This window comes from Sus scrofa, chromosome 1, assembly GCF_054392235.1.
Source record: "Sus scrofa isolate SSC_HxYL_T2T_F1_AM1 chromosome 1, Sscrofa_HxYL_maternal_Yorkshire_Landrace_v2.0, whole genome shotgun sequence".
In the NCBI taxonomy this organism is placed as follows: domain Eukaryota; kingdom Metazoa; phylum Chordata; class Mammalia; order Artiodactyla; family Suidae; genus Sus; species Sus scrofa.
In genome coordinates this window covers 78,212,063-78,237,637 of record NC_139383.1, presented here as the reverse complement: position 1 = coordinate 78,237,637, position 25,575 = coordinate 78,212,063, and the positions used below count along the sequence as shown (strand labels likewise).

The window sequence follows — 25,575 nt, the reverse complement described above, 5'->3', positions numbered from 1 at the left end:
CATGTTTTGCAGACTACATTTCTGTCTTTACCTACTAAAAGTAAATATTTCAACTGTTGTCATCATCCAAAGGTGCCACCACTTTTATTTGTTTACCAGATCATAAGATGATACCGGCCCATTACCCTTGACCTAGTCAAACCTCTACTAAAGACTTAATGATGCTATTTGGGATGCATTTCCTTGCTGCTTTGTGCAGGTGGCTTTCGCATTGTTGCATAGACAGTGATGGGAACATCAGTTATTGTCAGGCAATGACTTCCAGGGCATCTTCGGAGTTGCCTAAATAAAAAAAGCAAACGACACATAATTAGATACTAAAATAGAAAATTTTTTCAGAGCACCAAACTTTGAGTGCATATTCAGCTCTTTTAAGTCATTCTGAAATCTTTGAATGTCACAAAATAATTATAACACAGTGCCACTGATGAAGCAGACATTTTAGACTTGCAAAAAAAAATGGTCGTTAAATATTGTTGCCATACATTTAATCACAGGAAATTCATAAATACAAAGATAACCTTCCAGCTGTTCATTTTGTAAGGTATGCAGTGATTGCTAAGTGACAAAAAAAAAAAGTGAGGGGGCATGCATAGTTGTAAATATAAATGATACTACTATGGCAACTCGTGTGTATGTGTTTATGTGTGTATATATATATGTATATTATATATGTATGTGTGTGTATACATATATATATATATATATATATATATGACTCCAGTTGACTGACTTAAAAAACTAGAATATTTGTAGGAAAACACAAAATTGAACATATTATTCCACATACTATTCAAACATTAATAGAACTTCAGTTTTAAAAGCAACTTTAAATGACATTCAGTCCTAAAATACATCTAGTGCTTGAATTTCCTCTATCATTTCCACCAAATAATAACCCAGTCATAAACATTCCAAAAGATTAGTGCTTAGTATTTCCCAAAGTATTTCCCTATTTCATCCTTGAATAATTCTGATCTTTAAAATACCTACCTTATTTTTTTGACCACACCCACAGCATATGGAAGTTCCTGGGCCAGACATTGAACCCATGCCACAGCAGTGACCAAAGCTGCTGCAGTGACAACACTGGATCCTTAACCCTTCTGCACCACAAGAGAAATCCTAAAATACCTTATTAAGCTTAAATCTGTGTTCTAAAAATTTCCAAACCATGAGAAATCGAACAATGTAGTATTCGAAGTTTTGCCGTGGTAAATGACAGAAAAGCAGAACAAATCCTATGTATTACAGTTCTTCAATTATGCAAAAATGATTTTATTTTACAGAATCTTCATACTCTGTATCACTCTCTTTCTGCCAAAGGTCAAGTCAAAGCCAAAGTGACACTAAAACTAAGGTCTGAGTCGTCTTCATATCTGTAACCTTTTCCCTAGCACAGCACCCTGCATGCAAGAGCACTAAAGGTTTGCTTATTTGATTGACTGTTATCTAATCTTAAAACTATTAATGAAAAAAAACTTGCTAAAAATTTACTAAAAAGAATTGGTCTATAATAGCAGTGGTACAATATACAGACCCATGCTAAGAAAATCTAAGATCTGTTAATACTAATTTAATAACAGCAATGTTTGTTAATACTACTTTCATAAAAGCAATGTCCCCAGGCTTTTTTCTCATTAATTGAACTTCTGCTAAAGCTTGTATTAATGAGCACCAATATATGCTTCCTCGGTTATTTGGATAAGGAGAACTTTCACCTGGTTGGCAACATCTCTTTCCCGTTACAGGCAGCACTGGAGCTCAGCCCAACTTCCAGTCCAATAGAAGAATCTCCCCCTTCTACTGGAAATCTCCTTGGCTGGGTCCCAAGCCGAAAAGGCATAATTCACCGAAAACCTAGATTAGAAAGTTAAAATAATGGAGAGGTAGGGAAAATTGTCTTCAAATAGGTCTTTGGGAATTTTTTATTTTTTTTTTCTTTTTAGAGCCATACCCAGGGCATATGGAAGTTCCCAGGCTAGGGGTCAAAGTGGAGCTGCAGCTGCCAGCCTACACCACAGCTCATGGCAATGCCAGATCCTTAATCCACTGAGCAAGGTCAGGGATCTAACCTGCATCCTCATGAATCCTAGTCGGGTTCGTTAACTGCTGAGCCACGAAGGGAGCTCCTGGGATTTTTAATATTAATTTTGTTATAGGCATATAGACACATTCTGAAAATGACATATTTTAATATATATATGTAAAAGTATATAGTCTATTACACATCTCTCCCTTACATACAATTTTAAATCTTGCAGCAAACACAAAGTAGCCCCTAGGTGATAAAAGTAAAGTGAGCCCTTGGTTAACATAACTGAAGACCACTTCTGTTGTGTGAAAAAATAACTCTATTTGCCTTTAAGTGGTCATGGCAATTGACAAGTTAGACCTCCCACTGCCTCTCTGCCTATCTAAACCCTTCTTTTCCTTTGAAGTACAGGAGTTTCACATCTGCCATGATATCTACAGCTAATCCTCTGTTCCTGGTGGTCATTCATTAACTCTTGCCTCTTTACAGTTATAGTGCATTAAATAAGAAAGTGCCTTGGAACAGTTGGACTAACCTGGGTTCAATTCTTATTTCTGGCTCTTCCCATCTATAGATCTTTTTTTTAAGTTTGTTTACTTTTAATTTTGTTTTTTAGTTTTTGGCCTTGCCTGTGGCATGTGGAAGTTCCTGGGGCAGGAACTGAACCCATGCCACAGCAGTGACCCAAGCCACTGCAGTGACAATGCTAGATCCTCAACCCACTGTGCCATAATAGAACTCCCCAACTATGTGGTCTTAAGCAAAGTATATTTCTCAAGTGTATATTGAGCATAATACTAATATTTACTTCTAGGGTAATAGTGAGGATTAAATAAGGCAATACATCTAAAATAAAGTAACCAACACATACTAAATGCTCAATAAAGTTAACTAGTGAGCATTATTAAATATATATACATATATAATGTATATATGAGATATATACAATATGGTGATACACATACAAACGCACATACACATGCACACAAAGCTACACAAAATCAGCTCCTTACTGACTACTGTTGCCTCTGCTTGGAATTCTTCCCCCCAACCACCCCATTGCTCCCTCCCTTTACTTGTTAGGGTCAACTCATTCATTAAGCCTGAATTTACATTTCACTTTCTCAGAGAAGCCTTATATAACCCTCCATTATATGTTTTCTTAGCACTCTTTATTTCTGCTCTGTAACAGTTCTAAACACTAATTCAGGATTTCTCAACTGTGACACTATTTGACATTTAGGGCCAGGTATTTTTTGGTGGGGAAGGAGGAAGGAGTGCATATCCTACAGGATGTTTTGAGCATCAAAGGCCTTCACCCAATACATGCCAACATCACCTCACCCCCAATGTCAGTCAAAAATGCATCAAACATTGCCAAATGTGCCCTGATAGAAAGGGGGAGTAAACTCCCTGTGTTGAGAACCAGTGCTCTAATTTTTTGTAAATGTTTTCACTTAATCATTGCCCCTTCCCCACTCCCATTCCTTGTCTGTCTTTGTCACCATTGATTGAACCCCTAATACCTAGAACAATGCCTGGGACATAGTGGGTAAATAATAGCTTTATCTTGTGTAAATCTGCATGTCTTCAACAAAGACAGGAGAAAATGAAAAATGCCTTATAACTGTTTCCTATGCCTAGTATATAATATTCTATGCCTAATAAATGTTTATTATTGTGATAATAAAACTAATTATTAAAGTTTTAGAATTTGAATACTATATAATGGCTTTTATAGACTATTTGTCAATTATCAAGGAAAAAAGTGTTATGCTCAATGACAAGTTAGTAAAACAATAGTAAAACCTATGGTTTAGTATAACTATTCTATGTAGGTATTACATTTCAACCAACTTGATCAAGGATATATAGACTTACCAAAATAGGCCGAGTATGATTCCTGTAGAGGTCAATAAATCAATTGCTTCTACTGACCTTTCAGAGAAGGCTGGAATTGCCAAAGGAAAGATGATCAAATGTTCCAGTGACACCCAGAAATTGTGACATCAGAAGATTCTTTCACATAGTTTCCTACCTGCTAACAAATAAAATGTCCCAATTCATAGCTTCAGCAACAGGCTGAAACTTGGCTTTAAAATTGTCTCTAAAGCTTGTGAGAAGGTTTTATTCTTGTTGTCACTGCCTTGTTTATTTCCCAACAATATTAATTTTATTTATTTATTTATTTTTGGTCTTTCTAGGGCCGCACCTGTGGCATACAGAAGTTCCCAGCCTAGGGGTCCAATCAGAGCTATAGCTGCTGGCCTGCACCACAGCCATAGCAACCGAGATCCAAGCCACATCTGCGACCTACAACACACCGCATAGCAATAGCGGATCCTTAACCCACTAGTGAGGCCAGGGATCGAACCTGCATCCTCATGGTTACTAGTCAGATTCATTTCCTCTGAGCCACGATGGAAACTAGAATATTAAATATTGTAATCTGTAAATGACTTTATATCTACTCTAGATCCACACTGTAATCAATCTCTACAAAAGAAATTCTTCTCACTGTATATCCTGATTTTCCTCATTATCTTTATCTTCTAGACTTTACCTTAACTAATATCCCCAATTCATCCAGTCTACCTATGTCCTCATCCCACTCCCAAAGCTTCAAACTGCACCTTCACAAATTTCTCTACAGATTTTCCTATGTAAGACTCTTCATGCCCCTAATGCCCAGACTACCTCTTCTTTCCTGTTTCTTCAAAAGAAGCTTGAAATTCCCAAATGACAGGAAATATAGCAGCTGAGAAAGGAAGAGTACATCTTGTACTGTCCTCTCTATTCTGTTCCCTGGACCTGAGCTTATCTTTTGATCATACCATCTTCACCAAAGGAATGATGATTAAATATCCTGGTGACACCCAGAAATTATGACATCAGAGATTCTTTCACATAGCTTCCTACCTGCTAGAGAATAAAATGTTTCAATTCATAGTACCAGTAACAAGCTTATCTTCTGCACTGACTTCTATCTCCTAATTTCTATATCAAGAGCTTACCTCACTGAATGTAATACTTAAGTTTAACTCTGAAGCCAGGACATTATGCTTCAGCTAATCATTTTTTTTTTTCAGTTTTCATAGCTGATGACTGAATTATTAAATGCTAGTGAGCATCTTTCACCTTAATGAAAATCTTTTTTACTACCTTCATTTTATGCTAAGTCCCCACTGTTTTGTTTTCACATGCTTTATGCAATAGGAAATTGGCACATTATATAATTAAGTTGATGTTAGACAAAATCTTAACTCTACCTTCTCTTTCTTACTAGGGTGCTATCTGTATACAGTTGGTTACAATTTTTAGCTTAGAGACACCATTTAATTGACTGTGTCTATAGTCAGACAAAGTGAAATAATTGCTGGCCATTGTTAGCTAATATATCACTAGGACTTAAACATTTGATCCATAGAGATGGCAAAATTTTTAATAGCCTGAGTTTTTTGTGGAGGTGGCAGCTGGAAAATGGTGGGTTTTGGCACTGGGATTAGTTTTTAAAATGAACACTGTGTTCACTCTGAGGCTTTGAGCAAATCACTAAGTTTGTAAAATGGTATTAATTTCTACATCATAGACTCGTTTTGGGGAATAAAAAAAGCCAATGTCTGGGTTACATAAATGCAATCAGCACATGTCTTTTTGCATAATTCTTGAAATCAGAGTGTTGAGGCACTGATTTCACTTTTTAATCACTGCTATACTATCTTTAAACTGCAAAGTTAAGTATTTGCATGTGAAGTATTCTTAAATTCCCCTAAATTACCACCATTTTAAACTATTTTATTTGGCACAAGTTGTGCCAAGTTTCTTCTTTAGTATGGGTGATACAATGCAACAAAACAAAAAGTAGCCTTAAAGATAAAACTTTCCAGCACTGGAGCAAATACATCAGAAGACAAAATGAACTTGACTCTCCAGCAGATCTTTACAGAGAAATGGATGAATATAAGTGAAGTATAAATGGTGAAATCTTAATTCTTATAAGCCCAAGAATAATGATCTTTCAATCTTCAGGATATTGAGTCATGAGCTATGGAAAAATAGTGATGTCTGAATTGGGTCATATCCTAAGAAAACAGATACATTGTTAGAATTACTTTATCATACAATAAACATTTGCTGATAATCCACCATAAGCCAGGCATGTATAAGTGCTAAGGAGAAAATACTGAGCAAAGCAAATACAGTGTCTATCCTAGTGGAGTTTATAGGTTAGTGTCAGGTACGTCCTAGACTAGGAGTAAATCTGAAGGACAAGCAAGCATTAACTAGGTGGAAATAGGTGTAAAGCAAAGACACTGAGACAGTTGGGAAGGGGGCAATCAGAGGAAGCAGCATGTGCAGAGGGCATGTGCAAAGGTCATGTGCCAGGAGAAAGGACAACAGATCAGAAAGGCCAGGATGACCACAGCAGAGAAAATAAAAAAGAAACCAAGTAAGAGAGAAGAAGTAGTGGATAAATCAGGCAGAAACATGAACCCAAGGTTAAAGATTTTAGAATTTATCTTATGAGCAAGGGAGCCCACAAAAGAATTTTAATCTCCTGGGAAACATACTTAGGTTTCAGTGATTTTTCTCTACTTCCTGTTTTCTATTTATTTGATTTCAACTCCAGTCTTTAGTATTTCCTTTTTTCTGTTTACTTCAAGGTTTAATTTGCTTTTCTTTGTCTAGTTTTTCAAAATGGAAGCTTAGGTCATTAATATGAGACTTTTTTTTTGGCCATGCCCATGGCACATGGACGTGTTCCCAGACCAGGGACTGAACCCGCACCATAGTAGTGAGAATGCCAAGTCCTTAACCCACTGAGCCACCGGGGAACGCCAAGGCCTGTCTTCTTAACATAAACATTCAATTCTATAAATTTCCACCAAAGCACTACATTAGCTTCATTTCACAAATTTTGAGGTTTTGTGTTTTCATTTCCTTCAGTTAAAAATTTCCACTTTAGTTTTTTCTTTGATTTATGGGTTATCTAGAACTATGATATTTGGTTTTCAAACAATGGGGGGTATTCTAGTTATGTCTCTGTTACTGATTCCTTAGATTCCATTGTTACCAAAGAACATTGTGTATTATTTCAATTCCTTTAAATTTATTGAGACCTGTTTATGGTCAGAATATGTACTATCTTGGAAACTGTTCCATGTACACTTGAAAAGAATGTGGGGAGTTCCCGTTGTGGTGCAGTGGGAACGAATCTGACTGGGAACCATGAGGTTGTAGGTTCAATCCCTGGCCTCGCTCAGTGGGTTAAGAACCCGCTGTTGCCATGAGCTGTGGTGTAGGTCACAGACTCGACTTGGATCTGGCATTGCTGTGGCTCTGGTGTAGGCCAGTAGCAACAGCTACGATTAGACCCCTAGCCTGGGGAACCTCCATATGCTGCCAGTGCAGCCCTAAAAAGACAAAAACAAAAAAAAAAGAAAAGAAAAGGAAAGGAAAGGAAAGGAATGTGTATCCTGCTATTGTTGGGTGATATGTTCTATACATGTAATTAGTTGATTGACAGAGTTGTTAAAGTCTTCTGCATTCTTACTGATTTCTGTATATTTGTTTATCAACTATTGTAATAAGGATGTTGAAATCTCCAACAATAATTATTTATCTGTTTCTCTTTTCAATTCTGTCAGTTTTTGCTTCACATGTTTTGAAACTCTTATTAGGTACATACATTTTTAATCACATTACATTCTCTTGATAAATTGATATTTTAATTATTATAAAATATCTTTCTTTATCCCTGGTAATATTCTTTGCTCTGAAATATATTTTGTCTAAAATTTATATAGCTACTCTCTATACATTAATGTTAGTATAATGTATCTTTTCCTATATTTTTAGTTTTAATTATATTCAATGTGGCTTTCTTAGAAACAGTATATGGTTGAGTCTTGTTTTTTAAAAATCTTCTCTGGTGATCTCTGACTCAAATCAGTTTTTTTTCTTCTTAGGGTCATACCTGCCACATATAGAAGTTCCCAGACTAGGGGTTGAATCGGAACTGCAGCTGCCAGCCTACACCACAGCCACATCAATGCTGGATCCAAGCCATGTCTTCCAACTGCACTGCAGTTTATGGTACCGCTGGGTCATTTAACCCACTGAGGGAGTTCAGGGATCAAACATGCATCCTCATAGATAAGTCAGGTTCTTAACCCGCTGAGCCACAGTGGGAATTCCTGTCTCTGACTTTTAAATTAGAGGGTTTTTTATTATTACTTACATGTAATGTGATAGATATGATTGAATTCAAACTGCCTTCTTGCTATTTGCATTCTATTTGTGCCATCAGTTTTTTTGTTGTTGTTGTTGTTGTTCCACTTTTGTTCTTATTCTGTACTTCTGAAACAACTGGATGTATTTTATGCATCTATTTTATCTTCATTATTGGTTTATTGCTATATAAACTTGTGTATTATTTTGCTTTGTTTTGTCTTAAGTTACTTTAGGTTTTATAGTATACATCCTTAACTTTTCAGTTTGCCTTCAATAACATGAAAAGAAAATTACAAAGGTATATTTTCTATTTCCCCTCTCCCACCCTGTATTACTTTGTTGTCATATATTTTACTTTTACATATATTATAAATGCCCCAACACATTATTATTAGTTCTCTTTAAGCAATCATCTTTTTAAGAAATCTTTCAAGAGAAGTATTTTATATCTACCCACATATTTATCATTTTTAGCATTCCTTCTCCCCTTGAGTAGGTCCAGATTTCCATGCAACATCATTTCCCTTTTATCTGAAGGTTTTCATTTAACAGTCTTGGACTGTTAGTTATTGATTCATTCAGCTTTTGTGCGTTTTAACTTCATTTCTGAACTTCATTTTTGCTGGGTATAGAATTCTGACAGTTTTATTTATTTATTTATTTTTAAGTAGTCTTCTACAGTGTTCTCCAGCTTGCATTGTTTCCAAGAAAGTCTGCTATTGTTATTATCTTTGTTTCTCTATACATAGTGTGTCTTTTCTTCTCTGGGTGATTTTAATGTTTTCTCTATCACCAATATTAAGCAATGTGATTATAATGTCCTTGGTATAGTTTTCTTCCTGTTTCTTGTATATAAAAGTTCACCGAGCTTCTTGAGTCTGTGGATTTATAATTTTTAATCATATTTGGAAACTTCCAACCATTACTTCTTCAAGCTTTTTTTTTTTTTTTTTTGTCTTTTTGCCATTTATTGGGCCGCTCCCACGGCATATGGAGGTTCCCAGGCTAGGGGTCCAATCGGAGCTGTAGCCACCAGCCTACGCCAGAGCCACAGCAACGCGGGACCCGAGCCACGTCTGTGACCTACACCACAGCTCACGGCAACGCCGGATCGTTAACCCACTGAGCAAGGGCAGGGATCGAACCCGCAAGCTCTAGTCGGATTCGTTCCTAGTCGGATTCGTTAACCACTGCACCACGACGGGAACTCCTTCTTCAAGCATTTTTTGTTTCCTTCTTCTGGAACTCAAATTACACATACTAAAGCTGTTTAAAGTTTTCCCACAGCTCACTGACCTTCCTTTTATTATTTTTTGTTCTATTTTAAATAGTTTCTACTGCTGTGTATTCAAGTCCACTGTTTTCTTTTGCAATGTCCAATTAGCTCTTAACTCCATTTAGTGTATTTTTCATCTTAGAGGGTATATATTTTATCTACAGTAAATAAATACAGGTCTATTATGTCTATTATATTTGTCTCTTCTTAATCCGTTCATGTTTCCTTCTACCTTCTTGAATTTATGGAGTACATTTGTAATTTGATTCAAAGTCCTTGTCTACTAATTCTTTCATTTGTCTCATTTCCTGGTATGGTTTTACTGACTGATTTTTCACATCATCATGGAGTATACTTTTCAATATCTTTGCAAAGTTTGCCATTTTTGATTTGCTATCAGACACTATTAATTTTACATGATTGAGTTTTAGTCCTCTAGGTACTTTCAAATTTTGGTCTGGGACACAGTTATTTAGAAAGAGCTTGGTCCTTTAAAGACTAGGTTTGATGCTTTTTTAGGCTAGATCAGAACAGTTTTCCATCCCTGGCTAATTTGTCACCATTATTTAGACAACACCCTTCTGTGTACTCAACTCAGTGTCCCCATATATTACAAGGTTCCGCCAAGATATTGGAAATGTGAACTAGTCCTAGCCCTATGCGAAGCCCAGGGATTATTCTGCCTGCTTCTTTCCAGTGGTTCTTCAGTAGTTTCCACACCATGCATGTACTGATCAGTATTCAGTTTAAGGCTCATGAATAATCCCCTGAAAGTCTTCAGAACTCTCTCCGTACACTCATTCCTCTCTGACATCCTGCCCTGCAATTCCTAACTGCCTTGGTTCCCTCCAAATTCTCTGTCTCCCCAGATCAGGGTGCTGCTGGGCTTTGTCTGGGGTCTGATCATTAGAAGGAAGTCACTAGGTCCAGCCCAGCGTCAATGGGAGGGGATTTCACAAAGACAAGAGGCAGAGATTACTGGGTACCATCTTTGAGGCTGCCTGCCACAGATGCTATGTTTTGGTGTCATGTTTGAGAGTGCTTGTGATGTACTTGCAAATGTTGTTCATCAAACATTTCTGGCTTTCTGTCTTCCAGAAATTATAATTCCTGGCCCTGTTATTACTTGGAGCTCATGTGACTAGATATGACCAGTGAGTTAACAGTAGCCATTAATGGCAGTGCAAGATCCTCCTGAGTTGTTTTCTCTCTGCCACAAAAACCAGGAATGAATCAAATAGTGGTAGCTCGGCAAGCTGGGTGCCAGAGTGAGGATTAACATAAAGAATAGCCACCAGACACCCCTCAATGGACATGTATCATGTGCAAAAAATAAACAATTGTTGTGTCACATCACTGAGAGTTAGGGGGTAGTTGTTATCATAGCATAACAAAATTTATCCTGACTTATGCAGAATTAGGTACTGCCATAACTAAAACATGTAAGTCACCAGAATAGTGGTCCTGCAGTATGTGTCAAGGAAATTATTACTGGAATTTGAAAGGATAGTTGTCTATGTTATTCAGTGGCAAACCTATTAGAAAAACCTTTGGAAAGTTCTGTGATAATCTAGAAGGCAAATAATTTACTAATAAACTTGAATGTTAGGTTGAAAAAGTTGGAAGGTAGAATGTCGATAACATGTTAGTTGTTGTTGGCTGTGTTTGTCTAGTTATATGAAAAAGAGATGGGCTCAGAAATGTAGTGTGCAGGAGTTCCCGTCGTGGCGCAGTGGTTAACGAATCCAACTAGGAATCATGAGCTTGCGGGTTCGATCCCTGCCCTTGCTCAGTGGGTTAACGATCCGGCATTGCCGTGAGCTGTGGTGTAGGTTGCAGACGCGGCTCGGATCCCGCGTTGCTGTGGCTCTGGCGTAGGCCGGTGGCTACAGCTCTGATTAGACCCCTAGCCTGGGAACCTCCATATGCCGCAGAAGCGGCCCAAAGAAATAGCAAAAAGACCAAAAAAAAAAAAAAAAAAAAAAGAAATGTAGTGTGCAGCAGAAATAAAAATGAATACAGTGCACACAAATTCAAATTGTATTTAAACGACAAATTGAAAAGCTATAGGAGTACAATTTTTCTTGGAACATTTTTTTCTACCCCTCGAAACTTTGTAGCATCTTTTTAATGTCTTCCAGTACTGAATGTACTATAGATGAATCTAATTGTCTTTTCTCCATGCAACACCCTTTTGTTTCTTACATGTGTACCTAAAGAATTCTTTTATTCTGAAAATTGAGTAACTTAACCAGGAAACATACCTTAGTGTTGACTGTTCCATAGAAACTTTTCCATGTAATATAATACATCCTTTTAATCTATAGAGTTTTGTTTACTATTTTTTATATCAGTAAGAACACTTCTTCCATTTGCTCAGTTCTCTATTTCAGGGGCACTTAAAAATCTTAAGTTGAACTACCTTTGTCCCTTTCATATATATTATCTTCTAAGAGCTTTAGTATCTTTGTCTTTTACCTCAGTACTCTCTGTGATTATCTCAAGTCTTTCCTCTGTATCAGTGATTTGATTTTCAGCTCTCTAGTCTGCTTCTTTGTGCTTCTAACTATTCATTATTCCTTTAACATGTTTTAGTCTTCAGTTAATTTCCTTTTTATTCCATTTTATTTCATTTTATTCATCAAATATTTATTGACTGCCTATAGTATACCAGGCAAAGTTCTAGGTACTAAGGATATAGTAGTGAGCAAAACAGTGCAAGAAATCCTTCACAGGGCTTACTTCTCAATACATTATCTTAGCATCTTGTCTTTATGTCCCTATATTACCAAATTCACATTCTTATTATTAATAAGATCCTCTAGAGCTCAAAGATTACATGAATTTCCCCCCTTAGACAACATTTTGTCCAGGTCATGTACTTCATCTTTTACATACAATTTTACTTCCATCCTTCCTTCCTTTTACAGTAGTAGTCTGCATAATTCTCAGTAATTTTTTCTCTTACTCATATTTAGCACATTAAGTTTTGCCCCATCTGTTTTCTTGGTCTGTTAGACAGGTATTGCTCCAATGCTATTGCACCCCCAAATCTCACAGCTTCAACCAAAAACATTTTTCTTGCTGTTAATCTTGCTCAGCTAATCTCCACCTGCTTCACCTAGGTGTGGCTAGGATTAGCAGAACTCCACCTTTCAGTTGAGATTCAGACTCAGATCTGAGTCACATGTCTTTATCGTTTTAGAAACAGCAGCCACCTGAGGTAGTTATTCTTAGGAAAAATAGCAAAGACCAAGAGGCAAAAGCATGCAAGCATACCTAAAACCTCTGCTAGTTTCATACCTGATATTCCACTGGCCAAAGCAAGTCAAATGACGAAGCCAGAGTCAATAATGCAAAAATGTATACTCTGCCCACTCCACTACACCATGCAGTAGGGCACAGTCATGTGCAAAAGGAGAGTGAAGAATTCAAAACAATAATCTAATCTACCATTCCCTGCTCTGCTGTGGATAACTGTCTCCTTGATTTTTTTCCTACTTACTTGCAACCTCCTCTTCCACTTACAGGCTAGGGTTTAAAAGGTAAATCATATTTTCTTTTCCATTGTGTTGGCATCAGAGGAAGTATATCAGAGAGAATTCCACTAGAGTTATGTATAGCCTTCCAGAATGGCTTGCATTCTCCTTGCTTTTCTGAAAGTGTGTTGAATATTTTAAAAGAAGTCTCACTCCGTCTAATTAGGAGTATCTTCAACTACAGAATTCCCTCTCAGTCTGATTCTCTCCTGACTGAAGTTATTAATTGCACTTGTTAGGGCTTTCTTAATTTAACTTTTCCCATGTATAACCTCTAGGGAATAATGACAAGGACCTAATCACTGTATGAGAGGTAGAGGTCTTCAGAGGCCAAAATATCAGATGATTTTAGCACCGTACCCCACTGTTACAAATCTACTCACATCACCGCCTACAAACTGGACCAAGCTTTGCAAATTTTGGAAGCCCAAGACTTTAAGACTTCAATGTCAAGATCTGAAGTGAAGTGTTGGGGGTGGCTAACTGCACCTCCATCACCAATTCCATGCTCTCAATAGCAGCTAAGAGTAAAGTCCAGCATATGCAAACAATTCTTGGTTAAAAGTAGCCTATTAATCATAAGATATGTGAGTAATAAAGTGAAAAACATCTAAATGGAAATGTGGGAAAGCCTCAGTATCGTAAGCCACCCACTACAAGTTCAAGCTTACCAGATATCAGAGAAATATAGTAACAACTGTTATTTGTATTGTTAGGGGACTAAGATGTTCCAATCAATTGAATATTACAATTCCTATTACCAGACATTAGTTGCACATATAATTAAACTTTTTTGGGGGTGGGGTAGGAAAGTCTTCCTAGTATTTCGTAGTTCCTCAGAATTTTTGTGGAAAATATTAATTTCATTAAAGTGCTTGAGATCCTAATTGAAATCTGTTCTAAATTGATGAGAGTTTACAGTATTTTTCAATGTATGCCAATTTTAGGAGTTGGTCGTTTTCAGGAATGTTTGATTTTTCAATCTTCTCCTTTGTCCTACCCAAAAACTGTACATCAATCAAATGCCTAGTTTTAATTTCATCTCTTCCATCAGATTTCTATTTACTTGTCTCATCCACTGAATCATATTACACTTATGGTCAGCACCACACAATACCGTCACAATTTTTTGCGTATTTTGTGTCTTCAATTACACTGAGGCTTCTTGGAGCAGGATCTATGTCTTAATTTCTTTTTTTTTTTTTTTATGTCTTAATTTCTTTTGAATCCCCAGAGGGCCTAGACGTTAATGTTGAGAGCATACAGCTTCAATATCCACTGGTTGGGTCTCTGAAGCGCCGTTTTCTGTCAGTGTGTTTAACCACCTAGTATCGGTTGTACACGTCTATTTGTCTGGGGTTTCTTTGTACTCGTTGACATTACTCGTTTTCTATCAGAACAAAGGCTTGTTGAATAGATAACTAATGCACCGCCCAGGTGAATTGGAAAAAACGTAATTTGACCCACTGCCCCGGGTATTGAGACTGTGAACGAAGACTAAACCTCTGTTCATAAATAACTTTAAAGACACACGTCTTAAAATCCCACTCCAAAGCCTGGTTACCCGCCAGTTACCCCGGCCTCCAGAGCTGCCGATGCTCAAAGATGTTGACGAGGCAGCGAGGATCTGTGGACCGGAGGCTCAGTCGTTATGGCAACGGTGAGACGCAAGAGCCCTAGCGTCGCCTTCTGACGGAAAATCTTAGCCTGAACCTATAGAAGAGCGGAGCGACAGCAGCGACTTGCGGCAGCGGCGTGACTTACGGCTGCCCCGCCCCCTCAGAGAGCGCTGTTAATGGGCGGGAAATACGGAGGCTGGCGCCCTCTCTTTATGCTGTGAGCCGGTGGCACCTCAGCATGACCCAGTCGGTGGTTGTGCAGGGTAAGACGCCTTGGGAAGATGGGGAGTCGGTTGCCGCCAAGCGGAGCGGCGTTGTTTACTGCCTAATGTCTATTTTTTTTTCCTTCTCGCGCGCAGTCGGCCAGTGCGGAAACCAGATAGGCTGCTGCTTCTGGGACCTGGCGCTGAGGGAGCATGCCGCGGTCAACCAGGTACCCGCCCGGGAGGAAACCCCCCCCCCCGCCCGGGCTTCCGCTTGTCACCGAGGCTCTTCCAAAAAATAGGGATGACTCTATAGGAGCTTTTATCTGGCCGATATAAGTTGTGTGAGATCTCGGTGAAGAGCAAACGGGTTTCTAAACGTATGTTGGCGTTAGACACACAATAACCTAAAGGAACACTGGCCAGAGACCTTAGCCTTAAGATGCCTTAATTCTCAGGGTTTCATCTTTATCAGGGTTCTTGTGAAGAGCAATGAGATAGCATATGGGAAAATACTTTGTGAAGCAGGTGCCATGTGTGGCGTTATATTCCTTAATTTAACCAGTCAGCTTTTTATATGATGGCCAGACCAGGGGAAAGCTCTCATTTGATACACCTGTTCTACAGTTCTGTGGGAACGCTTTTTTTTAACACCCTCAGCTGAACCTAATCTGTAGACCTCAAGGCATTTACTCATCTCTAGATTGGAACCATCATTCCAAGCGTTTTATTATAATTTTCTTCTAGTTGCTGTGTACCAGCCATTAAAGTATTGTGGAAATGTTAGATTGAAAGGACTTTATATAGGAAAGAGGAAAAACATAAAATGCTAATTTTTTTTTCTTTTTAGAAAGCAATTTATGATGAGGCAATAAGCAGCTTCTTTAGAAATGTGGATACCAGGTAAGGTGGGGTTAAAGTTTGTCACATAGCGTAATGATTATTTTCATGTAAACATTTTAGGAGAAAATTCTTCAAAGGACAGTAAAAGCAGTTGATAATTGTGAAGAAGTTGTCCAGCTTTTTTGTTTTTCTCATTATTGAAAACATATTCTCATTCTTTTGTCCTTAATATTCTTGTATCCTTCGGTAGAGCAGGACTGCAGATTTCCTTTAAAAACCATATTAAAGAACAAAGAGAACCTTTAGGGTGCTGTCTAAAAGTTAAAAAGTTAAAAACTTGACTTTGAATTAAAGTTTCACTAAAAGGAATGCTGAAAAGTTCCCTGAGTATCTTGTTAGTGCATTCAGTAATGGCTAACTTTGGAAAGAAAAATATATTGTTGACATTTCTGTGATACTACTTGTGGTCAGGAGTATTTTCTCTACAAATAGAATGTGCTATGCTAAAAAAGAGCAAAGCAGTTGTCAGATTACTTTTATTTAATAAATGATATAAGTTGATATTCAGGATATGTTCTTAAGCTTTTAATGTTAAATCATGAAGTTCATGCATTTTCAAAATACTTTAAACTTGATGGCTTAAAGTGAAAAATATATACTTTATATCCACCTTTAATCTAACAATAAAAATTTCAGAGCTAGAAGTTTGAATTAGCTGGCTGGATATTTGAGGCAGTTATCTCCTAGAGAAGGATCTTTAGGTGCCACTTCCTTGGTGAATTCAGAATCTGATCTTCATGAGGGCCTGCAAACTCAGAAACCTCATTGACACCTTGAGAAAAGGTCTGAGCTTTCTCATACAGCTAGATAAACCAAACTCAGATGGGAGATTAAAAAGCAGGTCAATGTAATAATGGACAGTAGGAACTGTAACTTAAGAAGACTAGATACTCATTTTCCTTTGAAAGCACATTTTCTTCTGTAGGAAATCAGAAAGGCTAAGTAATAGATGGTTGCTTGGTGACCATGGAATCAGACTAAGTTAGGTATATTACCTTAATGACTGGTGTTATTTATCTTTATTATTTGCAGACATCTGTTTTATAGACTAAGTTACCTCTTCGTTTGTAAACTAGAACATCTCCCCTAAGTACTTTTTTTTTTTTTTTGGTCTTTTTTGGTCTTTTTTGTCTTTTTAGGGCCACACCTGTGGCATATGGAGGTTCCCAGGCTAGGGGTCTAATCAGAGCTATAGCCACCGGCCTACGCCAGAGCCACAGCAACACTGGATCCAAGCCACGTCTGCGACCTACACCACGGTTCACGGCAACGCCGGATCCTTGACCCACTGAGCAAGGCCAGGGGTCGAACCTGCAACCTCATGGTTCCTAGTCGGATTCGTTAACCACTGCGCCACGACGGGAAATCCTCCCCTAAGTACTCTTAAAAAACTCAAATTTGCCTTTGCTTTTAAGTGCTTTCCATCTAACTGAATCTTTAGTCCCATTTCCTCTGTAATGCTGCAGTACTCCTTTCATTGAGTATTACATAGTCAGCCTGGAAGCCATTCTCTCTTAATAAGGTGACTTTACATACCTATACTCTCATCTGCTTTGTTTCATAATTTTACCAGAGCGCATTATTTCCCCAACATTGTTTGAGTAGGGGTTTGACATCTTGCTCTCCTTTCCATGTACTGTCCACATATGCAGTATCTGTTACACAAGTTAGTAGAAAAATTCTTTTTCAAAAACAAGACCACATCTTTGTCATATTTCTTTATCTATTGTAGGAAAGTGTCATATTTCTTTATCTATTGGAGGAAATTATCATACCTTTTAAGTAGAATGATAGGAATTTTCCTATACCAGGAGTTAGCAAACCTTTCCTGTAAAGGAACAGACGGTAAATATTTTAGGTTTTGCAGACCATAAAGTCCATGTCACATCGCTGGAGTCTACTGTTATAGATAGATAGTACATAAACAAATGGGTGTGGCTTTGTTCCAGTAAAACTTGTTTTCACAAGTAACTGGGCAGACTTGGCCTGAGGATTGTAGTTCATCAACCCCTGACCTATAGTGTCCTTTATGCCCAATTTAGCTTCCCTTCATATGTTCTGACTTGTAAACTGTATTGTCTTATACACTATGTGTGGTCATAGATTTAGTTACTTTGGTGACATATTCAACATGAAATTCTAGAAACAGTCTTAGCTACTCAATGGTATATAAGTGGTATATCAGTTGATGTGTGTTTGGCTACAACAGGAAACCCCACTAATGGTAGCTTAAAAAACAGATGTCACATTCACAGAAATCTGTGTTTGGAGAAGTGCCCTAAAGACCAAGATATTGTTTCATGTGTTGACTTTTTGACCTCATGTTTTTTACTTCCTAACTATAAAATAATAGCCTCCACTGCCAGGAATCACATCCTCGTTCATGTTCAAGGTAGGGAAAAGGATGAATTGGTACCAACTGCCTCTGGTCCTTTTTATCAGAAAACTTCCCAGAATACCTCCTTTTTATCTCATTACCCAGAACTGGATTACATGGCCAGCCTTGAACTACACAGAAAGCCGGGGAAATAAGTACCTCACTTTTTTAACCTTATGGGGAGTGGACAAGGGAGAAGGAGATTAAGAATGGCTCCTTTAGGAAGTTCCCATTGTGGCTCAGTGGTAAGGAACCTGACTAGTATCCATGAGGATGTGGGATGGATCCCTGGCCTCGCTCAGTGGGTTAAGGATCCAGTGTTGCTGTGAGCTGTGGTGTAAGTCACAGATGCGGCTCAGATCTCTCATTTGCTGTGGCATAGGCTGGCAGCTGTAGCTCAGATTTGATACGGAGCCTGGGAACTTCTATATGTTGCCCGTGCGGCCCTTTAAAGCAAAAAAAAAAAAGAATGGCTTCTTTGTTGCCTTTTGTGTCTGCTTCACTTAGCCTATAGTAGCTTAACTTTATTACCTGATAGCACACAATTAGCCTTGAAGTATCTTAATGAATTTTTCTCATCCTTTATCTTTTAGAGTGGCTGATGGTGGCAGTATTTCCAGGGGGAAAATTTGTTCTTTAAAAGCACGAGTAAGTTGTAAGCACTTTGATTCTTATATTGCATGTGTTTTTAAAATAACTATACTTTTATAACTAACATGAGAATAAAATTTTATTTTTTTATTTAATGATTTTTATTTTTTTCCATTATAGCTGGTTTACAGTGTTCTGTCAGTTTTCTACTGTACAGCAAAATGACCCAGTCACACATATGAATATACATTCCTTTTTCCTTTTTCTCACATTATCAGGCTTCATCATAAGTGGCTAGGTACAGTTCCCAGTGCTATACAGCAGAATCTCATTGCTTGTCCCTTCCAAAGGCAATAGTTTGCATATACTAACCCCAAATTCCCAGTCCATCCCACTCTCCCCCTACACCTTGAAAACCACAAGTCTCTTCTCCAAGTCCATGAGTTTCTTTACTGTGGAAAAGTTCATTTTTGCCATATATTAGGTTCCAGATGAGTGATATCATATGGTATTTATCTTTCTCTTTCTGACTGACATCACTTAGTATGAGAGTCTCTAGTTCCATCCATGTTGCTGCAAATGGCATTATTTTCTTCTTTTTATGGCTGAGTAGTATTTTCTTGTGTATATATACACCACATCTTCTTAATCCATTCATCTGTCAATGGGCATTTAGGTTGTTTCCATGTCTTGGCTACTGTGAATAGTGCTACAATGAACATACGGGTGCATGTGTCTTTTTTAAGGAAAGTTTTGTCTAGATATATGCCCCTCAAGAGTAGGATTGCTGGGTCATATGGTAGTTCTATATATAGTTTTCTGAGGTACCTCCATACCATTTTCCATAAAGTGGTTGTACCAGTTTATGTTCCCATCAACAGTGCAGGAGTGTTCCCTTTTCTCCAAACCCTCTCCAGCATTTGTTATTTGTGGACTTGTTAATGATGACTAATCTGACTGGTGTGAGGTGGTACCTCATAGTAGTTCTGATTTGCATTTCTCTAATAATCAGTGGTGTTGAGTGTTTTTTCATGTGCTTGTTGGCCATCTACATATCTCCTGTGGAGAAATGTCTATTCAGGTCTTTTGCCCATTTTTCCATTGGGTTGTTGGCTTTTTTGCTGTTGAGTTGTATAAGTTGTTTGTATACTTTAGAGATTAGGACCTTGTAGAGTAGCATCATTTGAAACTATTTTCTCCCATTCTGTAAGTTGTCTTTTTTTTTTATGGTTTCCTTTGCTCTGTAAAAGCTTGTCAGTTTGATTAGTTCCCATTGGTTTATTTTTGCTTTTATTTCTGTTGCTTTGGGAGACTGACCTGAGAAAACATTTGTAAGGTTGATGTCAGAGAATGTTTTGCCTACGTTCTCTTCCAGGATTTTGATGGTGTCTTGTCCAACATCACAACCCAAATCTTATTCAGTGAAAAACGATGACATTTCCTGGACCCCTCCTAACTTGAGCTTTTCCTCACCACCACATTAGTGAGCAAGGTGGAAAATAGAGGCAGCATCACTGGAAAAAAATAAATCATGTTTCGGTAGCCTTTGACTTTTTTCCTGGAAGGTATTCTTCCATTTCTCATTAGAAGTCTTGGTATCATGTGGCTCTGATCACTGAAGAGTCCAGGCTTCAGAACACAGCTTGGTGATTGGGTCCCTCCACTTTGTCCAGTATCTTCGGTTAACAAGCACATGCTCAGAATTTTGTAAATGCTGTTTTACAACTAAGGGAAAGCTCAAAGCCTTGAAAGCTCTCACAGGTGGCTCTAGAAGAGAATAATAAACAACAAACCTTGAAACAGTTGTGACTCCAGACCTTGGATGGCTAAGTGAGGAATCCAGAATAATTCCTCCTAATTGTAATTGATTTCCGAGGGAAGATGAATTAAAGGCCTGTTATGATGAAGGAAAGGTTCAAACAGTTGCAGATTGTCAGGGTTTAATGCTCAGTGACTGTGATAGTGATGATTCTCTCAAAACCAACTTCTGGAGGTGCTTGAAAGTCAGTTTATAGTCTCTATTCTCCTTCCTTTGCCTAATTGCAAGGTAACTGAAGGTGTGGCTTAAATGTGTTTAATCTTCCACAAATCATTGCAATAAATCTGGGAACAAAAAAATTTTTTTTTCCATTTTGTAATCTCACACAGCAGTGGAAGAAGTTCCTCTTATATGGTTGATTATGTGTTAAAGTCAGCATTTAAGATAAAAATGCATATTATCAAAAATATCCTTGAAAATCCCTAAAATTGCCAGGAAATAACCCATATCATCCTGTGTAAGTATGTTGATTGATATACGTAAAGGGGCACATTTGTAAAACATAATTTTATATGGTCTTCCTAATATACCACTAGAAAGTGATAATATACTATGTGCTATACTATCATACAATTAGAAATATATTTCTAAAGTACTGTAATAATACTTTTTTTTTTTTTTTTTGTCTTTTTGCTATTTCTTGGGCCGCTCCCGCGGCATATGGAGGTTCCCAGGCTAGGGGTCCAGTCGGAGCTGTAGCCCCCGGCCTAAGCCAGAGCCACAGCAACGCGGGATCCCAGCCGCGTCTGCAACCTACACCACAGCTCACGGCAACGCCGGATCGTTAACCCACTGAGCAAGGGCAGGGATCGAACCCGCAAGCTCATGGTTCCTAGTCGGATTCGTTAACCACTGCGCCACCACGGGAACACCTGTAATAATACTTTAATTGCCAGCTTATAGTAGCATAGTTAATTACTTTAAATGAGCATAAATTGTAACCCCACTGTAATCAGTACTAGGTAAGTGTCAGACTTTGACTGTCTCCCTTTGATAAAATGGTAGAGCATAGAGTTTGGTGGTTAAGAGTGAAGATTCTGCACCAAGCTAGCCAGGTTTGAATCACCTCTACTACTTCCTAGCTTAAATCACAGCCAAGTTATTTAACTTTTCTAGACCTCAGTTTCCTCATGTATAAAGTGAGAATAATTATGGCACCTTTGCATAGCATTGTGGGGATTAAGTGGGCTAATACGTGTGAAGGACTTAGAACAGTGTCATGTGGTAAGTACTTGGTATTATGTGCTTACCAGAACTGAAAAAGCCCAGAAAGCAAGCACTTTCTGACACTGAATCAAGGCTTAGCTTAAAGTACACCCTAATATTATTTCAGATTATTTTTTTTTAGCTTTGCTTTTTTATTTAACTCAATTTTACTCTCCTTTTCTTCCTCGGTGTAGAAAATATGGGGAATGAAATACAGAATGCTGGGGTAGAGGGTATATAATTCTACTGCCAAGCTATCCCTGCTCACATTTTGCTGTATTTCCCTCCAGTTTTCTGTTTTTCTCACCATAGTTAATTTTATGTTTTATATTCTCATTTCCCTCCTAATAATAGAAGTCATTTCCCATGTCAGTAAAACTCGTGATATTTAGTGAGTTTGTGAATTTAGATTGTGAGTTACTTGGGGGTGGGGACCCTCTTGTCATCTTTGACATCTGTCCAAGTGACCTGGCTTTGCACATGATGGTAGTTTACTGATTTGAATTGGACAGTTTTTGGCTATGATTCATAAAGAGCAGAAAATGCATTAATGCACCTTACATTCAGTGAGAATTTTTTCTGGTTAAGCTTCTAGACTTCTGAGACTTTATTCTCTAGAATTTATAGTCACATAGACATATAAATAAAAGAATTGTTAGAAAATCAGTAGAGAGATTTATTCAGTTCCTTTTTTTCCTTCTTACTCTTAGAGTAAGAGTTTAGAAGCCATCTTCATTGGATTCTGCCTTTCGAACAGAATGAAATTATTTTTTAATTTTTATAACGGATTCTACATAAAGAGTCAAAGATTTGACCAAGCTTAAACTGTAAAAAGAACCATGTAACTTTTCAGCTCAAGAATTCTTTTTATTTACAGAGTGACTGAAGAAAAATATACTAATTACATTTTATTTCTCTTTTTTTTTCAGGCTGTCTTGATTGACATGGAGGAAGGAGTAGTAAATGAAATTCTTCAGGGACCATTGAGAGATGTATTTGATAGTAAACAGCTCATCACTGATATTTCTGGCTCAGGGAATAATTGGTGAGAAAATGCTGAACATAAAAATTAAATATCATCTGAAAAAAATGAGGAATCTTTCCTTCATTCTAGTAGATCCTGCTGATGTGAAAACAATGTATAACTTGCCATACCTAACTCTAGGCCTTTCAGCCCACCGTCTTTTCCATGATAAATGATGGTTTTCACAATGCTTAGAAGCTATCTGTATGCTAGTTCATTCTCAGTTTCTTTTAAGAAAAATGAATCATTAAAAATTGATTTACTAACTTTCTCATTGTAAGTTGATTCTTGCATAATGCTAAGTAGTGACAAAGCTGTAAGTATTTTTATAAACTATTCTTTTACCTATAGTATTTGACTCTCTCAGGTTCTCACATTGGTCAGATTTAATAGAATTGATAGAGAGATGCAAACCAGACCAGTGTCTCAGCATTCAAGCTCAGCCCAAGGCTATATTTGGCCCTTAAATATATAGTGATCTCTTCTCAATGGGTAAAAAGCTCTAACAGTGATCATTTAAAAATTTATGTTGAGACTGGTTCTGTTTTTTTTTTAAAAATTAAGTAACGTCTTATTTGCAAATCTGTTGTTCACTATTTAATCTATTTGTAGTTAATCCCTCAGGTTTATAATGTGTAGTATTGTATAATTTTATTGAAGCATGCATGAAGTTTTGTGTTCTGAGAGACTCATTTGGGGAAGAAGCAGTCACTGAATCCGACTAACCATCCAACCAGCCTTTCTTTAATGCCATATAACTTATTCTGTAACCTTTGAGTGACACCTTGACTGCATGTTATGTAAATCATTCTTACATTTCAGTTCATCATAATGCTATTTGCAAATTTGTGCAACCAAAAAAGCTTACAGAGCCTCATGAATCTCAGTTTTCTGCTCTGTGGCATTTCATCTAGTAATAACATGATGTGACCAATGTTTTTCTCATATTTTAAACCAAAGTTAGGTCAGTTTCAGACTTTTTATTTTTTATGTCTTTCTAGTTGACCGCATTCTGTGTTTTAATTCATAAAGTTCACTGCAATCAGAGTTTATTTTAAATGAAGATGAGAAAAAAAAAACTATGTAACTAAAACCTTGTTTTGATGTAATTATACCTTAAAAGAAGGTACATTTTAAAAACCATAGTTTAATATCTGTCAATAATGAACTATTTTATTTAGGATATTTGAGGGTTATAGATATGTGTGTGTATACATATATGTGCTAAATTTTCTAGCTAGTGTCTTTGAGACATCGTAATACGATTTATTGCTATTAAACAAGAATTGAATACTTAATGCAATAAAAATACCTTTTCAAGTATTCCTCTGATCTTTTCATTAAGGTCAGAAATAATAAAATCTCCAAGTAATGAATGCAAGTATTTTTTTTTTTTTGAAATCTATATTCATTTTTTCAGGGCTGTGGGTCACAAAGTGTTTGGCAGTCTTTATCAGGAAAAGATTTTAGAGAAACTCAGAAAGTCAGCAGAGCACTGTGATTGTTTGCAGTGTTTTTTTATCATACATTCCATGGGAGGAGGTAAGTTATTCACTTATTTGCCTCTAACAATGTGAAAGTGAAAGTGGGAATTCATTTTGCCATTAAGTCTTGTTTTCTAGACCTTTGCTTAATAAAGATAGAACTTTTAAGAAGAGTATATGTGTTTATGAAGTATGTGCATAATAGTTTTTAGAATTTTTGTCAAATTGTGTCACTGTGACCATTTTTTTAAAATTTAGGCCCTTTTAAAGAACCAGTAGAGTTGAATCTGAACAAATTTTTCTTCCATTTTTAGTAGATGGTAGATTTCAGTATTAGCTTTAGGGAGTGCTGCCTTTCTCTTAAGAGTTGGCTTGTGGAGTTCCCGTTGTGGCACAGTGGAAATGCATCCAACTAGGAACCACGACGTTACGTGTTCAGTCCCTGGCCTCACTCAGTGGGTTAAGGATTCGGTGTCGCCATGGGCTGTGGTGTAAGTCACAGACACGGCTCGGATCCTGCATTGCTGTGGCTGTGGTATAGGCCAGCAGCTGTAGCTCTGATTCAACCCCTAGCCTGGGAACCTCCAAATGCCATGGGTGAGGCCCTAAAAAGACAAAAAAGAGTTGGCTTGTGCAGTTCTATATCCTATATCCTAACTCGAGCTGAGTATTAGTGGTATATTCATAGATATGTTTGCAAAAAAAAAATATCAGTACCCTTTCTTTAATGACCTTCAAGCATTTTTTGTATCCAATAAAAGAAATAAGTAAAAGAAACTTTTTAAGTCAACTCCTTTAAATCATTCCTTATATGGTAATTAATCACCTTGACCTAGAATAAATGATCTGTATTATTTTCTTTCCCGGGGAAGCCGGTATTTTACAAGTCAAGTAGTTTTCTCTCCATTCCATGAAGTAGAAACAGATCGTAATTTGCTAATTTCAAAAGAGGATTAGCCTATTTTAAAAGAAAAAATTGCCACACTTTATCCCTCCAAACTGAGAGCAAGATTTTTATATTTAGCAGGCTATGTACAATTGACTTTCTTATATATATCTATTCAGTATGTTAGCATTTGAAAAATTAAAGTTAAAACTGCTTTGTAACCATGCTTTTAGAAGACAATCATAATCATTAAATTTAGAAACTAATTTTATTTCTACTGGTATAATTGACCTGCAGATTTGAGTAAGTTTTCAAAAAAACTGATTCATAGTTCATTATGGTGCCTTTTTATGTCTCTCTGTTACTTAGAATCAGTAGA

At 37.2% G+C, this 25,575-nt stretch overlaps 2 protein-coding genes across 9 annotated transcripts in view; one reads left to right on the top strand and one right to left on the bottom strand.

The window, feature by feature from the left end:
• Window positions 1-59: 59 nt before the first annotated feature.
• Window positions 60-14,720, bottom strand: FAM229B (family with sequence similarity 229 member B). 4 transcript variants are annotated; one of them, XM_084963401.1, is made up of 4 exons: window positions 14,660-14,720; window positions 3,974-4,076; window positions 1,722-1,860; window positions 60-282 (listed from the first exon to the last, which is right to left on the bottom strand). In XM_084963401.1, exons 3-4 carry the CDS (start codon window positions 1,844-1,846, stop codon window positions 165-167), a joined length of 243 nt encoding a protein of 80 aa, XP_084819527.1. In that variant the 5' UTR covers window positions 1,847-1,860; window positions 3,974-4,076; window positions 14,660-14,720; the 3' UTR covers window positions 60-164. The 4 variants fall into 4 exon arrangements, with proteins under 4 accessions (XP_084819527.1, XP_020947067.1, XP_005659450.1 ...); XM_021091408.2 differs by having other exon boundaries at window positions 3,974-4,073; XM_005659393.3 differs by having other exon boundaries at window positions 3,917-3,986.
• A 121-nt stretch (window positions 14,721-14,841) lies between these two features.
• TUBE1 (tubulin epsilon 1) overlaps window positions 14,842-25,575 on the top strand; it is a 30,022-nt gene continuing 19,288 nt past the window's right edge. For all 5 annotated transcript variants that reach the window (XR_001306070.3, XR_014807104.1, XR_014807097.1 and 2 more), the window contains exons 1-6: window positions 14,842-14,966; window positions 15,063-15,136; window positions 15,757-15,809; window positions 18,780-18,834; window positions 22,732-22,847; window positions 24,247-24,368. Coding sequence is in view for 1 of the 5 variants with exons in the window: in XM_013992758.3 (XP_013848212.1) it covers window positions 14,942-14,966; window positions 15,063-15,136; window positions 15,757-15,809; window positions 18,780-18,834; window positions 22,732-22,847; window positions 24,247-24,368 (445 nt within the window). In the remaining 4 variants the exon portion in view is untranslated. The remainder of the gene's footprint in view (window positions 14,967-15,062; window positions 15,137-15,756; window positions 15,810-18,779; window positions 18,835-22,731; window positions 22,848-24,246; window positions 24,369-25,575) is intronic.

What these genes read in the sequence shown, in the direction of transcription:
- FAM229B (XM_084963401.1), bottom strand. Translation starts at nt 1,846, where the DNA reads ATGCCTTTTCGGCTTGGGACCCAGCCAAGGAGATTTCCAGTAGAAGGG. An exon ending in AAAGAGATGTTGCCAACCAG is followed by an intron (nt 283 to 1,721) that starts GTGAAAGTTCTC and finishes TTTTTTATTTAG; the next exon opens with GCAACTCCGAAGATGCCCTG.